General features: G+C 48.6%; 1 protein-coding gene across 1 annotated transcript; it reads left to right on the top strand.

Annotated features, from left to right (window-relative positions):
• The first annotated feature begins 5,891 nt into the window (after nt 1–5,891).
• LOC148124547 (cystatin-like) lies at nt 5,892–7,938 on the top strand. The gene is made up of 3 exons (XM_087913884.1): nt 5,892–6,110; nt 6,615–6,740; nt 7,861–7,938. Exons 1-3 carry the CDS (start codon nt 5,892–5,894, stop codon nt 7,936–7,938), a joined length of 423 nt encoding a protein of 140 aa, XP_087770010.1.
• The last annotated feature ends 7,256 nt before the right edge of the window (nt 7,939–15,194 follow it).

Raw genomic sequence — 15,194 nt, 5'->3', positions numbered from 1 at the left:
CCTGAGTTCCTGAAATTGTTCCGTGACCTGCAGGGAGACCTTTTCTTGTACTTCTCCTCTTTCCCATCATTTTCATCTTTGAGAAGAATCCGTATTTTGCTAATTCAGTTAATTAATCTCAATAAAGCTATCAGCATGATGTTTCCGGCTTGTGTCCTTTTCTCGTCCAAATCCCTCCCAACCTTCAGGATTTGACACCCACAGCACAAGGACACAATGGCTTTTCCCAGAAACCATCTGGCTAGAAAGACTTTGCTTTGTCCAAGGAGGGGGAATGGGGGTCTGCCCTGGGCTTTTGCTTTGCCCCTCCCTAATTGCGGTCTTTTTTAACCCCTGACTGTCCCACCTGGGGGGAAGAGAGGCCATCAGAGACCCCTGAAGCATCCTTGGTTGGAAATGCAACAGCTGCCAGATGCTGAATGGTGAAGCAATTTGGTCCTTTTCCAAACTTCTGGAAACTTTAGCTGTGGTGGCTGCATGTGTTTGTCCGTTTTCTTTTCGGTAACTACAATTAGCAATTCTTAACGGAATTACTACTGTTTTCTGAAACCCTCCCTCACTTGCTTAAACTGTGTTCACGGATCCTCTCCTTTAGGTTTCCCTCCACTTTTCAAGCTCTATATCCCACGCACGTCTATGCAGAAAGATACCCCTCGGCTGTAAACTCTCCATTGAGGGGAGGGTTGCTCTCCAGGGCGACAATCCTGGGGCTCCTGAATTCCTCATTATCCATGTATGAAAAGTAGCTTTGCCTTATCCTTAGGAAACAGACAACCAGGCTAACACATTAAGGGACCTTATAGGTCATCTACTGCAACACACACACACACACACACACACACACACAAACACCTGGCCAAGCAGGAGATCCTACACCATTTCTGACAGATGGGCAGTCTAGTCTTTTCTCGAAAGCTTCTTGAAAACTAACAGGAGTTTAGTAACATGGTGGGGGAGGGTTTCCTCTCCATGGCTTTGGGGAGGCGGCAACAATCTGGGGGTGGGTGGGTTTCCCTCATCCTCATTGCCCACCTGGCTATAGGTAGCCTTGGATTTTGAGAAAATACAAGAAGAGAAGAGAAGAGAAGAGAATTCTTTATTAGCCAAGTGTGATGGGACACACAAGGAGTTTGTTTTGGTGCAAATGCTCTCAGTATACATAAAATAAAAGATACTTTTGTCAGTAGTCAAGAATTACCAGGTGCAACACTTAATAATAGTCAAAGGGTACAATAACCAATCAAACCATACTAGGAAACAGTCAATATAAATCGTAAGGATACTAGCCACAAAGTTACAGTTATAAGTAGGAGGGGATGGGCCATAAGGAGTGATGAGGAGATTAATAGTAATAGTAGTGCAGACTTTGTAAATAGTTGGACAGTGTTGAAGGAATTATTGTTTAGCAGAGGGATGGCATTGGGGAAGAAACTGTCCTTGTGTCTAGTTGTTCTGGTGTGCAAGGCTCTATAGTATCGTTTTGAGGGTAGGAGTTGAAACGGTTTATATCCGGGATGTGAGGGGCCTGTAGATATTTTCACAACGAGGAGTGCTGACGTCCTGTACCAAACCGCGACTAGTAACTCAACCCAACTATCCCCGCCCCTTCCCCCTCCCCCAACTTCAGCTAGGGGGAAGAATTGGGCCGAAGGGGACCCAAAGCGCGCGGAGGCGGCGAGCACCTGGGCAGCGGAGATGGTCCAGCCACGGGGGGCGTGGCCTCCGCGCAGGTGAGCGCCTCTGCCCCCTGCGGCTCCTTGCACATCCAAGGCAGATACCTGGAGGTCGCTCTGCTCCCGCGCCTGCCAGCGACCCTCTCTCGCCAGCCCCATGGGGCGCTCCCGGCTGCCGCCTCTCCCCTCCCTCCTCGGCCTCCTCGGCGCCCTCCTGATGCTCTCCCCGGAGCTGCTAGCGATGGACGCCAAAGAATTTTACGACGCGCTCGTCAATCAACCGTATGTGCAGAAAGCCCTGGCCTCCGCCGTGGAGCAGTACAACCAGAACAGAAAGGACAGTGCCAACTATTTCAAGGCCATGCGTGTTCCGAAGGCCCGGGTGCGGGTGTGTGTCTGGAAGTGGGGAGGTTTTTTAGGGGGGGGCGGGGGGAACAGGTAGGTGGGCAGCCTCGTTGGATCCCTGGAGTAGCCAAGAGCAATTAGATTTATATACCACTTCAGGGTGCTTCACAGCCCTCTCTAAGCTGTTTACAAAGTCAGCACCTTGTTAGATGCTTAGATCTGGGTCCTCATTTTACCAATCTCGGAAGGAAGGAAGGTTGGGTCAACCTCGACCGGGTCAGGATTGAACTTCTGCAGTGGTGGGATTCAATGGGTTTTACTGCCGGTTCTGTGGGCGTGGCTTGGTGGGCGTGGCAGGGGAAGGATATTGTAAAATCTCCAGTCAGAGGTGGTGGTATTTGCCCATTCTTACTAAAAACTTCTGCTACTGGTTCTTCAGAACTGGTCAGAACCTGCTGAATACCACCTCTGACTTCTGGCAGTGTGCAGAATCATCCTGCAACACTGCATTCTATGCAGAAGGAAGGAAGGAAGGAAGGAAGGAAGGAAGGAAGGAAGGAAGACTTATATCCTGCTTCACAGTGTCTCTAAGCGGTTTACAGAGTCAGCCTCTTGCCCCGCAGAATCTGGGTCCTCATTTTACTGACTTTGGATGGCTGAGTCACCCTTGAGCCTATCAGGATCGAACGCCTGGCAGTTCGCAGAGTTAGCCAGCAATGCTGCACTCTAACCACTGTGCCACCAGGGCTCTTAATGGAAGGGTTGGGGGGGGGGCTGGAGGGAGCTTAGGGGGGGGGTTCTAAGGGAAGGACTGTTATAATGTCCCAAAATGACATGATTTCCACTGATACGGAAATCTTTCGTATCTGATACGGAAATCTTTCCTCTTGAACTGATGTTCTTGCTGCTCTCAAGGCATAATGTGCTTTCCTGTTCACCACCAACATGTTTTCTAATTAATTAAAAGGCCATGTATTCATTTTTAAATGCAGATGGGTAGTCGGGTCGAATACCATTTTAGAGTGATTTTGGTGAAAACAACGTGTAAAAAGATCGGTGAGGTAAAGAAATATGAGAAGATCCAGGAATGTGAGCAACTTCCAGGGAATCACAAGGTGAGATTGGATGCCAAGTTCCGATTATCTATTTGTGGTTTAATGGATAAAACCTGCCTTGTCTGAGCTCAGCAGCCTCTTTTGCAAAGCAGCTTTTAATTATTTCCAGGGACGATCTCAATTCAAAAGAGGAAGGGTGGCGTGATAGTGGTGTTTGCTATTTGAGGGGCTGCCCCAAAGAAAACGGGGGTCAACCTTTTTTCCGAAGCACCTGAAGGCAGGAGAAGAAGCAACGGATGGAAACACATGAAATAGTAGTACCACTTTATAATGCCTTGACAAGACCACCCTTGCAATACTGGATCCAGTTTTGGTTGCCACCATATAAAAAAGATATTGAGGTTCTGAAAAGAGTGCAGAGAAGGGGGCTGCCACAAAGAGGAGGGGGTCCCCTTATTTTCCAAAGCACCCGAGGGCAGAACAAGAAACAAGGGATGGAAACGAATCAAGGAGAGAAGCAACCTGGAAGGAAGGAGAACTTTCCTAATAGTGAGAGCAATTCACCAGTCACCAGAATTCGTGGGGGCTCCATCACTGGGGGGTTTCCAGAAGAGACTGGAGTGCTGGAGTGCTACAGGGTCTCTTGCTTGAACCAGGGCGTCCTCCCCCCTTTGGCTCCTTTGGCCCTTGGGGAAACGGGGGAAGGGCAGAGTCAGTCCGGGCAAGGCTTGCCTGAAGGAGGGAAAGCTCAGGGGACCGGCAAGTCTCACCCGCTCCTGATCCCAGAAGTCGGAGGGAGGAGAGAAGGAGGGACCAACCCAGCCCCCGGCCCCGCCCCCTTTCACAAGGCACACCTGGGGATGGAGAGATGAGGAGGTGCTGGTGGGGGGCATTTCTTGGGAACAAGGGGGAGCCTGGTGTGAAATTGCCAAAGCCTGGGTTTGCTGTGATCGGTTTTGTGGGGGGTTGCCTGCTTTTCTGAAGCTCTGAAGCCCTGTTTGCTGGTGGGGGGCTAACCTGGCTTCTTGGCCTGCTGGCCCTGGTTGCTGAAGGGGGCTAATCTTGCTCCGTGGACCATGTGCAGCCAGAGGCTTCTGCAGGCGGGTGGGAGAGCCTGGCTCAAGGACTGCAGTGGCTGTGGGAACGGTTTGGGGGCACAGTTGGAACAATAAGGGGAAGTTGGACCGGTTCTCTGGCTGCGTGGCTTTCGTGCCATCCCAGGTCATCATAAAAGGGGTTGGACTAGATGACCTCCAAGGTCCCTTCCAACTCTGTTTTTCTCTTTCATTCCCTTCCAGAGACCCAACTGCCACTTTGGAGTTGTGCCAGACTCTGTGCTTTTTGAAATGAAGTTGAAAATCACAAACTGCCTCTGATCTGGGCCTCCGAAGAGCCTCTTCTGCTCAGACTAAGGATGCTGAGGGTGTCCATCAGCCGAGCAACCTCTGGTGTGCAAGCTGGGTTCACGGCAAGCTTTGCTTCTTCTGACACAACTCAAGAATGAGGCCGTTTACTTAAACCCAAATTCGCATCTCCTGAGTTCCTGAAATTGTTCCGTGACCTGCAGGGAGACCTTTTCTTGTACTTCTCCTCTTTCCCATCATTTTCATCCTTGAGAAGAATCCGTATTTTGCTAATTCAGTTAATTAATCTCAATAAAGCTATCAGCATGATGTTTCCGGCTTGTGTCCTTTTCTCAAAGAAATCCTACCCAACCTTCAGGTTTTGACACCCACAGCACAAGGACACGAGGGCTCATCCCAGAAACCATCTCACTAGAAAGACTTTGCTGTGTCCAAGGGGGGGAGGGAATAGGGGTCTGCCCTGGGCTTCTGCTTTCCCACCTGGGGGGGAAGAGAGGCCATCAGAGACCCCTGAAGCATCCTTGGTTGGAACCGCAAGAAGCTGCCTGATGCTGAAAGGTGAAGCAATTTGGTCCTTTTCCAAACTTCTGGGAATATTAGTTGTGCTGGCTGCATGTATTTGTCTGTTTTCTTTTCGGTAACTACAATTCTTAGCAGAATTAATACTGTTTCTTGAAACCCCTCCCTCGCTTGCTTAAACTGTGTCCATGGATTTCGCCCCCCCGCCCCCCCAGCTCCATATCCCACGCAGATCTATCCGGCTGCAAACTCTCCATGGGGTGGGACTTGCTCTTCAGGGCTGTGTGGGGAGGACAATCCTGGGGCTGCGGAAATGCTCACTATCCCTGTAAATAGCCTTGGCTTATGCTTAGGAAAGACGCAACCAGCTTGTGGTTAACAGAGTTGGGAGGGACCTTGGATATCTAGTCCAACCCCCACCCCAAAGCAGGAGACCCTACACCATTTCTGACAGAGGGGCAGTCCAGTCTCTTCTTGAAAGCTGCTTGAAAACTAGCAGGAGCTTAGTAACGTCCCTGGCTTTGGGGAGGGGCGACAATCTGGGGGGGGGGGTCTCCCGCATCCTTATTGCCCACCTGGCTGAAGGTTGCCTGGGCTTCTTATAAAATACACAACTAGCAGGAGCGCTGACGTTTTGGAGCAGATCACCAGCAGTAACTCAACTATCCCCCCTCGCCGCCACCACCTCGACTTCAGCCCTAACCTCAACTAGGGGGAAGAATTGGGCCGAAGGAAGGGGACCCAAAGCGCGCGGAGGTGGTGAGCACCTGGGCAGCGGACACGGTCCAGCCATGGGGGGTGGAGCTTCTGGAGAATGGGCGTGGCCTCCACACAGGTGAGCGCCTCTGTCGCCTGCTGCTTTTTGCACATCGAAGGCAGGTACCTGGAGGACGCTCTGCTTCTGCGCCTGCCAGCGACCCTCTCTCGCCAGCCCCATGGGACGCTCCTGGCTGCCTCTCCCCTCCCTCCTCGGCCTCTTCTGCACCCTCCTGATGGAGCTGCTAACGGTAAACGCCGTGCCTCTTTACGACGTGCCCGTCGATGATCCAGAGGTGCAGAAAGTCCTCGCCTTCACCGTGGAGCGATACAACCAGGAGAGAGAGGACAGTGCCAACTATTTCAAGCTGTTGCGTATTCAGGGCATCAAGGTGCAGGTGTGTGTCTGGAAGTGGGGAGGTTTCTTGGGGGGCGGGAGGTAGGTGGGCAGCCTCGTTGGATCCCTGGAGTAGCCAAGAGCAGTTAGACTTAGATACCACTTCAGGGTGCTTCACAGCCGTTTCTAAGCGGTTTACAGAGTCAGCCTCTTGACCCCAACAATCTGGGTCCTCATTTTACCCTCCTTGGAAGGCTGAGTCATCCTTGAGCTGGTCAGGATCAAACTCCTGGCAGTTGGCAGAGTTAGCCTGCAATGCTGCACTCTAACCACTGCGCCACCAGGGCTCTTAATGGACGCGTTTGCGGGGTGGCTGGAAGTTCCAAGGGAAGGAATTTTATCGTGGATCAAAGCAACATGATTTCGTATCTGAAACGGAAATCTTTCCTCTTGAACTGATGTTCTTGCGACTCTCAAGGCATAAAGTGCTTTCCTGTTCACCACCAATGAAGCCGAACATGTTTTCTAATTAATTAAAAGGCCATGTATTCCTTTTTATATCCAGTTGATTATACCGATCGAATTCCAAGTATGGGTGGAGTTGGTGAAAACAACATGTAAAAAGAGGATCGGTGAGGTAAAGAAATATGAGAAGATCCAGGAATGTGAGCAACTTCCAGGGAATCCAGAGGTGAGATTGGATGCCAAGTTCCGATTATCTATTTGTGGCTTAATGGATAAAACCTGCCTTGTCTGAGCTCAGCAGCCACTTTTGCAACGGAGCTTTTAATTATTTCCAGGGACGATCTCAATTCAAAACAGGAAGGGTGACACGATAGCGGTGTTTGCTATTTGAGGGGCTGCCCCAAAGAAAACGGGGGTCAACCTTTTCTCCAAAGCACCTGCAGGAAGGAGAAGAAGCAACAGATGGAAATACATGAAATAGTAGTACCACTTTCTAATGCCTTGACAAGACCACCCTTGCAATACTGGATCCAGTTTTGGCGAATCAAGGAGAGAAGCAACCTGGAAGGAAGGAGAACTTTCCTAATAGTGAGAGCAATTCACCAGTCACCAGAATTTGTGGGGGCTCCATCACTGGGCGGTTTCCAGAAGAGACTGGGCAGCCATTTGTCTGGAGTGCTACAGGGTCTCTTACTTGAACCAGGGCGTCCTCCCCACTTTGGCTCCTTTGGCCCTGGGGAAACGGGGAAGGGCAGAGTCAGTCCGGGCAAGGCTTGCCTGAAGGAGGGAAAGCTCAGGGGACCGGCAAGACTCACCCGCTCCTGATCCCAGAAGTCGGAGGGAGGAGAGAAGGAGGGACCAACCCAGCCCCGGCCCCGCCCCTTTCACAAGGCACACCTGGGGATGGAGAGATGAGGAGGTGCTGGTGGGGGGCATTTCTTGGGAACAAGGGGGAGCCTGGTGTGAAATTGCCAAAGCCTGGAGTTTGCTGTGATCGGTTTTGTGGAGGGGTTGCCTGCTTTTCTGAAGCTCTGAAGCCCTGTTTGCTGGTGGGGGGGGCTAACCTGGCTTCTTGGCCTGCTGGCCCTGGTTGCTGAAGGGGGCTAATCTTGCTCCGTGGACCATGTGCAGCCAGAGGCCTCTGCAGGCGGGTGGGAGAGCCTGGCTCAAGGACTGCAGTGACTGTGGGAACGGTTTGGGGGCACAGTTGGAACAATAAGGGGAAGTTGGACCGGTTCTCTGGCTGCGTGGCTTTTGTGCCACATCCCGGGTCATCACAAAGGGATTGGACTAGATGATCTCCAAGGTCCCTTCCAACTCTGTTTTTCTCTTTCATTCCCTTCCAGCCACTACATTGCTACTTTGGAGTTTTAGCCGCCCATGGGCAGTTCAAAATGAATTTGGAATTCAGAAGGTGCCTCTGATCTGGACCTCCGAAGAGCCTCTTCTGCTCAGGCTAAGGATGCTGAATGTGTCTAGCAGTTGAGCAACCTCTGGTGTCAGGCTACAGAACTTTTCCCATTCAATCAAATAGAATGAACTTCTGAAAACTAAACTGATCAAAAAGAACCCTTTATTGAGACGAGACAATTGATGTAGGGGTTAAAAGCAGCGTCTAAGGTCTCTCAGGCATGCAGAGATAGATAAGGGAGTTTAAGCCCCACCCCCCTTATCTTGATGTGTATTTAGTAAAAGAAAGAGCCAATATGTTAATTCCCCCCACTCCCTTTTTAGAACGATCTTTTCCGGAGTTTCCCAGGACACATCTCACTACGGTCTCTTCATCCCCCGGCTGTGTCTTCCAGAAGTGATAGATTTCCGGGCATCTGGTTTTCGTCCCTCCATTGTATCATGTGTAGTTTATACAAATTCGATATAAGATTAAATATATTCAGGTTACATCAAAAAAGGATTTCTTTATCAGTCTCCCCCGCCTTTTCTTCTTCCATTGAAGAAATGAGAGATACACGGATCTGACATCTGGTGTGCAAGCTGGGTTCACAGCAAGCTTTGCTTCTTCTGATACAACAAATGGGACCCTTTGCTTAAACCCAAATTCACATCTCCTGAATTCCTGAAATTGTTCCTTGACCTGCAAGGAGACCTTTTCTTGTACTTCTCCTCTTTTCTATCATTTTCACCTTTGAGAAGAATCCGTATTTTGCTAATTCAGTTAATTAATCTCAGTAAAGCTATCAGCATGATGTTTCCGGCTTGTATCCTTTTCTCATCCAAATCCCTCCCAACCTTCAGGATTTGACACCCACAGAACAAGGACACGATGGCTTTTCCCAGAAACCACCTCACTAGAAAGACTTTGCTTTGTCCAAGGAGGGGGAATGGGGGTCTGCCCTGGGCTTTTGCTTTGCCCCTCCCTAATTGCGGTCTTTGTTTAACCCCTGACTGTCCCACCTGGGGGGAAGAGAGGCCATCAGAGACCCCTGAAGCATCCTTGGTTGGAAATGCAACAGCTGCCAGATGCTGAATGGTGAAGCAATTTGGTCCTTTTCCAAACTTCTGGAAACTTTAGCTGTGGTGGCCGCATGTGTTTGTCCGTTTTCTTTTCGGTAACTACAATTAGCAATTCTTAATAGTGTTTCTTCTAACTCCTCCTTCCCTTGCTGACACTGTGTCCACGGATCCTCTCCTTTAGATTTCCCTCCACCTTTCAAGCTCCATTTCCCACACACATCTATGCAGAAAGATGCCAAGATGCCCGTGGGCTGTAAACTCTCCATGGGTGGAGGGACATGGGGGGGGGTGACAATCCTGGGGCTCCCCAAACCCTCATTATCCACTTGTCAAAAGTAGCCTTGGCTAATGCTTAGGAAACAGACAACCAGGCTAACAGATTAACAGAGTTGGAAGGGACCTTGTAGGTCATCTAGTCCAACCCCATCCCAATTCCCCCTCACCCTTGTCTTCTGCTCTTGAAATACACAACTAGTAGGACCACTGACGTTTGGTAGCAAACCACGACTACTAACTTGACTGTGCCCAACCTCAGCCCTAACCTCAACTAGTGGGAAGAATTGGGCCGAAGGGGACCCAAAGCGCGCGGAGGCGGCGAGCACCTGGGCAGCGGAGATGGTCCAGCCACGAAGGGTGGAGCTTCTGGAGAATGGGCGTGGCCTCCGCGCAGGTGAGCGCCTCTGCCCCCTGCGGCTCCTTGCACATCCAAGGCAGATACTTGGAGGTCGCTCTGCTCCCGCGCCTGCCAGCGACCCTCTCTCGCCAGCCCCATGGGAAGCTCCCGGCTGCCGCCTCTCCCCTCCCTCCTCGGCCTCCTCGGCGTCCTCCTGATGCTCTCCCCGGAGCTGCTCCTGTGGATCCCAGAGGATTTTTCTGACTTACCTGCCAATGATCGTGGGGTGAAAAAAGCCCTCGCCTTCGTCGTGGAGCGATACAACCAGGAAAGAAAGGACAGCACCACTTATTTCAAGGTGCTGCGTGTTCCGAAGGTGCAGTCGCAGGTGTGTGTCTGGAAGTGGGGAGGTTTCTTTTGGGATGGGAGGTAGGTGGGCAGCCTCGTTGGATTCCTGGAGTAGCCAAGAGCGTTGGACTTAGATACCACTTCAGGGTGCTTCGCAGCCGTTTCTAAGCGATTTACATAGTCAGCATCTTGTTAGATGCTTAGATCTGGGTCCTCATTTTATCAACCTCGGAAGGAGCCGGTCAGGATTGAACTTCTGGCAGTGAGTAGAATCATCCTGCAATACTGCATTTTAAAAGGAAGGAAGGAACGAAGGAAGGAAGGAACGAAGGACTAATACATATATATCACTTGATAGTGCTTTACAGCCCTCTCTAAGCGGTTTGCAGAGTCAGCCTCTTGCCCCACAGAATCTGGGTCCTCATTTTACTGACCTTGGATGGCTGAGTCACCCTTGAGCCTATCAGGATCGAATGCCTGGCAGTTCCCAGAGTTAGCCAGCAATGCTGCACTCTAACCACTGTGTCACTGGGGCTCTTAATGGAAGGGTTGTGGGGGGCTGGAGGGAGCTTAGGGGGGGTTCTAAGGGAAGGACTGTTATTGTGGAACAAAACGACGTGATTTCTGCTGTTCCAATCTCATACGAAATCTTTCCTCTTGAACTGATGTTTTTTCTGCTCTGAAGGTATAAAATGCTTTCCTGGTTACTGCTGATGAAGCCAAACATGTTTACTAATTAATTAAACGACCATGTATTCATTTTTAAATGCAGGCAAATAGTCGGGACGAATACCGCCTTACAGTGGACTTTGTGAAAACCAGATGTAAAAAGAGTAGGAAGATGAAATATAAGGAAATCCAGAAATGTAAACCACTTCAAGGGAATGAGGAGGTGAGATTAGATGCCAAGTTCCGATTATCTATTTGTGGTTTAATGGATAAAACCTGCCTTGTCTGAGCTCAGCAGCCACTTTTGCAAAGGAGCTTTTAATTATTTCCAGGGACGATCTCAATTCAAAACAGGAAGGGTGACACAATAGTGGTGTTTGCTATTTGAGGGGCTGCCCCAAAGAAAACGGGGGTCAACCTTTTCTCCAAAGCACCTGAAGGAAGGACAAGAAGCAACGGATGCAGAGGTGCTATTCAGCAGGTTCTGGCCAGTTCTGGAGAACCAGTAGTGGAAATTTTGAGTAGTTTGGAGAACCGGCCAATACCGCCTCTGACTGGCCCCGCACCCATCTATTCTTTGTCTCCCACTGAGTCCCAGCTGATTGGCTGGGTCTTCTTTGGTTGCCCTGCACAGGAGAACAGAGCTGGAAAGCAGGTTAGGGGATTTTGCAGTATCCTTCCCCTTCCATGTCCACCAAGCCACAGTCACAGAACTGGTAGTAAAAAAATTGGAATCCCACCACTGAACAGATGGAAACACATGAAGTAGTAGTATCACTTTATAATGCCTTGACAAGACCACCCTTGGAATACTAAATCCAGTTTTGGTTGCCACGATATAAAAAAGATATTGAGACTCTAGAAAAAGTGCAGAGAAGAACAAACAAAAAAAGGATTAGGGAGCTGGAGATTAAAACATAGAAAGAATGGTTGCAGGAATTGGGTATCTCTAGTTTAACGACAAGAAAGACCAGGAGAGACAGGATAGCAGTTTCCCAATATTTGGCGGGCTGTTACAAAGAGGAGGGGGTCAACTTGTTTTCCAAAGCACCGGAAGGCAGAACAAGAAACAATGGATGGAAACTGACCAAGGAGAGAAGCAACCTGGAATTAAGGAGAAATTTCCTGACAGTGAGAACAATTAACCAATGGAACAGCGGCCACCAGAAGTTGTGGCTGCTGGCCCTGGTTGCTGAAGGGGGCTAATCTTGCTCCCTGGACCATGTGCAGCCAGAGGCTTCTGCAGGCGGGTGGGAGAGCCTGGCTCAAGGTCTGGCAGTGACTGTGGGAACGGTTTGGGGGCAAAGTTGGAACAATAAGGGGAAGTTGGACTGGTTCTCTAGCTGTGTGGCTTTCATGCCAAGCCCCTGGTCATCACAAAGGGTTGGACTAGACAACCTCCAAGGTCCCTTCCAACTTGGTTTTTCTCTTTCATTCCCTTCCAGGAGCCCAGCTGCTACTTTAGAATTATACCCTGCTCTCCGCCATCCAAATGGCAGTTGGGATTCACAGACTGCCTCTGATCTGGGCCTCCGAAGAGCCTCTTCTGCTCAGGCTAAGGATGCTGAGGGTGTCCATCAGCCGAGGAACCTCTGGTGTGCAAGCTGGGTTCACAGCAAGCTTTGCTTCTTCTGACACAACTCAAGAATGAGGCCGTTTGCTTAAGCCCAAATTCGCATCTCCTGAGTTCCTGAAATTGTTCCTTGACCTGCAAGGAGACCTTCCCTTGCACTTCTCCTCTTTCCCATCATTTTCATCCTTGAGAAGAATCCGTATTTTGTTAATTCTGGTAATTAATCTTAATAAAGGTATCATCACAATGTTTCCGGCTTGTGTCCTTTTCTTGTCCAAATCCCACCCAACCTTCAGGTTTTGACACCCACAGCACAAATGACACAATGGTCATCCCAGAATCCATCTTGCTAAACTTTGTTTTGTCCAAGGGGCGGGGGAGGGGGCAATAGGGGCTTGCCCTGGGCTTTTGCTTCCCCCCCATGTGGTCTTCTTTAACCCCTGACTGTCCCACCTGGGGGGAAGAGAGGCCATCAGAGACCCCTGAAGCATCCTTGGTTGGAAATGCAACAGCTGCCAGATGCTGAAAGGTGACGCAATTTGGTCCTTTTCCAAACTTCTGGAAACTTTAGCTGTGGTGACTGCATGTGTTTGTCCGTTTTCTTTTCAGTAACTACAATTAGCAATTCTTAACGGAATACTGTTTCCTATAGTCTACTCTAATTGGCTTACCATTACGCCAATGAATATGTCTTGCCAGTTAGGGATAATTACCAGGAAACCTTCTGGGGTATTGGAGGGAGGGAGAGAAGGAAATAAGTAAGTCAGGAAGGAAGGAAGGAAGGAAGGAAGGAAGGAAGGAAGGAAGGAAGGAAGGAAGGAAGGAAGGGGAGATAGGTTGAAAGGGAGGGAGGGAAGCAATGGTGGAATTCAAAATTTTTTACTACCGGTTCTGTGGGCATGCTTTGTTGGGCATGCTTTGTTGGGCATGGCATGGTATGGCAGGGGAAGTATACTGAAAAATCCCATTCTCTCCCCTCCCCACTAACCTGCTTTCCAGCTCCATTCTCCTGTGAAGCCCCACCGATCAGCTGGGACCCGTGTATCTGCCATTCTTCAATGGAAGAAGAAGCGGGGGGCGGTTTGACACAAGTAATTCTTTTAGAGGTAATCTGAATATCCTAACTCTTGTACTAAATCTGTTTTTATTTATTTATTTGATTTGTCAAAATGCTTACAATATAATAGATATAAGAATAAACATGAGTAAGCCACAATTATTAATAAGGTATATCAATGCGCAGAGGTAGATAGATTAACAAAATTATTGAAGGCTAAAGAAGGAGAATATTATAAAATATAGGATGTTTTGTACGAATGGATAAGAATAAGACGCAAAGGCATCAAATGATCTATGTAATATGATAAAACTATAAAACCATAAGGTTTTTGTGTAAATAAATGTAAATAAAAATGTATATATGTATAAAATGCCTAGAATGACGAAGAATCAAATACAGAGATGTATAACACATTAATAGAAGATATTTACACTGTAAATACTGCTATAGTAACGTCGTAAAGTGCGGATATTTGTTTTTAAGTGTTAAAACGTTGAATAAATAAATTTATTTTTTTTAAAAAAAGAATAAACATGAGTATAAGTACATGAAATAGGTACAAATAATTGGGGACAATAGGACAGGGAAGGTAGGCACGATGGTGCACTTATGCACGCCCCTTACAGACCTCTTAGGAATGGGGTGAGGTCAATAGAGGTTAGTTTGAGGGGAAAGGAGTGGGGGTTTGAGCAGGTGATAACAGAGGCAGGTAGCGAGTTCCAGACATTGACCACTCGGTGGCTGAAGTCGTACTTCCAGCAATCAAGTTTGGAGTGGTTTACATTAAGTTTATATCTGCTGCGTGCTCTTGTGTTGTTGTGGTTAAAGTTGAAATATTCATTAACTGGTAAGGCATTGTAACAAGATAATTTTATGTGCTATGCTTAAGTCCAATCTTAGACGGCGTAGTTCAAGGTTGTCTAAGCCTAGCAACTCTAGTCTGGTGGTGTAGGGTATTCTGTTGCGAACAGAGGAGTGTAGTACTCTTCTTGTAAAATACTTCTGGACTCACTCAGTTGTATTAATGTCTGATATAGTGTGGATTCTAGACTGTTTTATGATTTACAACCATTGCCTGGCACCCCAGATGCCTGGAAACTTCTCACCTCTTGGAGAGATGGCAAAAGCGGAGAAGGGGCCATATAAATTTCAATTCTGAAAGAAACTTTCTGGGAATCTCTTCTTAGCTACGTTCTCAGAGGCGGGGAGAAAATAACATGTTTGCTTCTGCGTATTGGCGAAATCCACATCAAACTAAGAGGGAGGGATTCTAACTCCCTTTATCTGAGCTGCATGTTGTGGTTAGCCAGATGAGGGGCCAGGACCATTAGGGAGTGGACTGCTGGCTTCAGAGATTGTGGGGGCTGGCAACAGCGATGAGGAGGTTCCCGAGGAGCCTGTGTCAAGTGCGTGTGCGTGCAGGGTTGCTCACAGGCAAGAGCAGTTGCAACAGCATGGGCGACTCGGGAGTAAGGCTGCAAGGTAACGGCCCCTCCTTCAAGAAGATAAAAGCCAGCTGTGAAGTGAACGTTCTTTGCAGAATGCAAAGACATTTTGAAACTCAGCCTCGTGGACATTACAGTATCTTAAGTTGGTATTTGAAGATTCTTGTGTTGCAAAATATCTCTAGGTAACCTTATGTTATTCTTGGCAGCCTCGCAGTTTTGATGAGGCTCATGCTTATCAAAATTAATTAGTTTGCAGCAGCCTTTTAACCGGGAATTTGTAAGAATCATTAAAAGGTTTCTCTTCCCTTTGATTCATGTTTGTTTTATTGGAAAAGGGTTTGGGTCAAAACAATACCAGACCCTGCTTTGAATGTTGACTCGCTTTCTTCCCCTTCAATAAAGAATTGCTGTTGAAATACCCAGTTTTTGAAAGTCCATTCTTATCGTCTGATGGGTGCGGGGGGAAGCGTCTGGTCCTTACACATAGTGAGTGTCAG

The sequence above is a fragment of the Pseudonaja textilis genome, chromosome 16, assembly GCF_049901715.1.
Source record: "Pseudonaja textilis isolate UNSWEBS1 chromosome 16, rPseTex1.2, whole genome shotgun sequence".
Classification (NCBI taxonomy): Eukaryota; Metazoa; Chordata; class Lepidosauria; order Squamata; family Elapidae; genus Pseudonaja; species Pseudonaja textilis.
The sequence above is the reverse complement of the archived record's forward strand: the minus strand, read 5'-3'. Positions and strand labels throughout refer to the sequence as shown.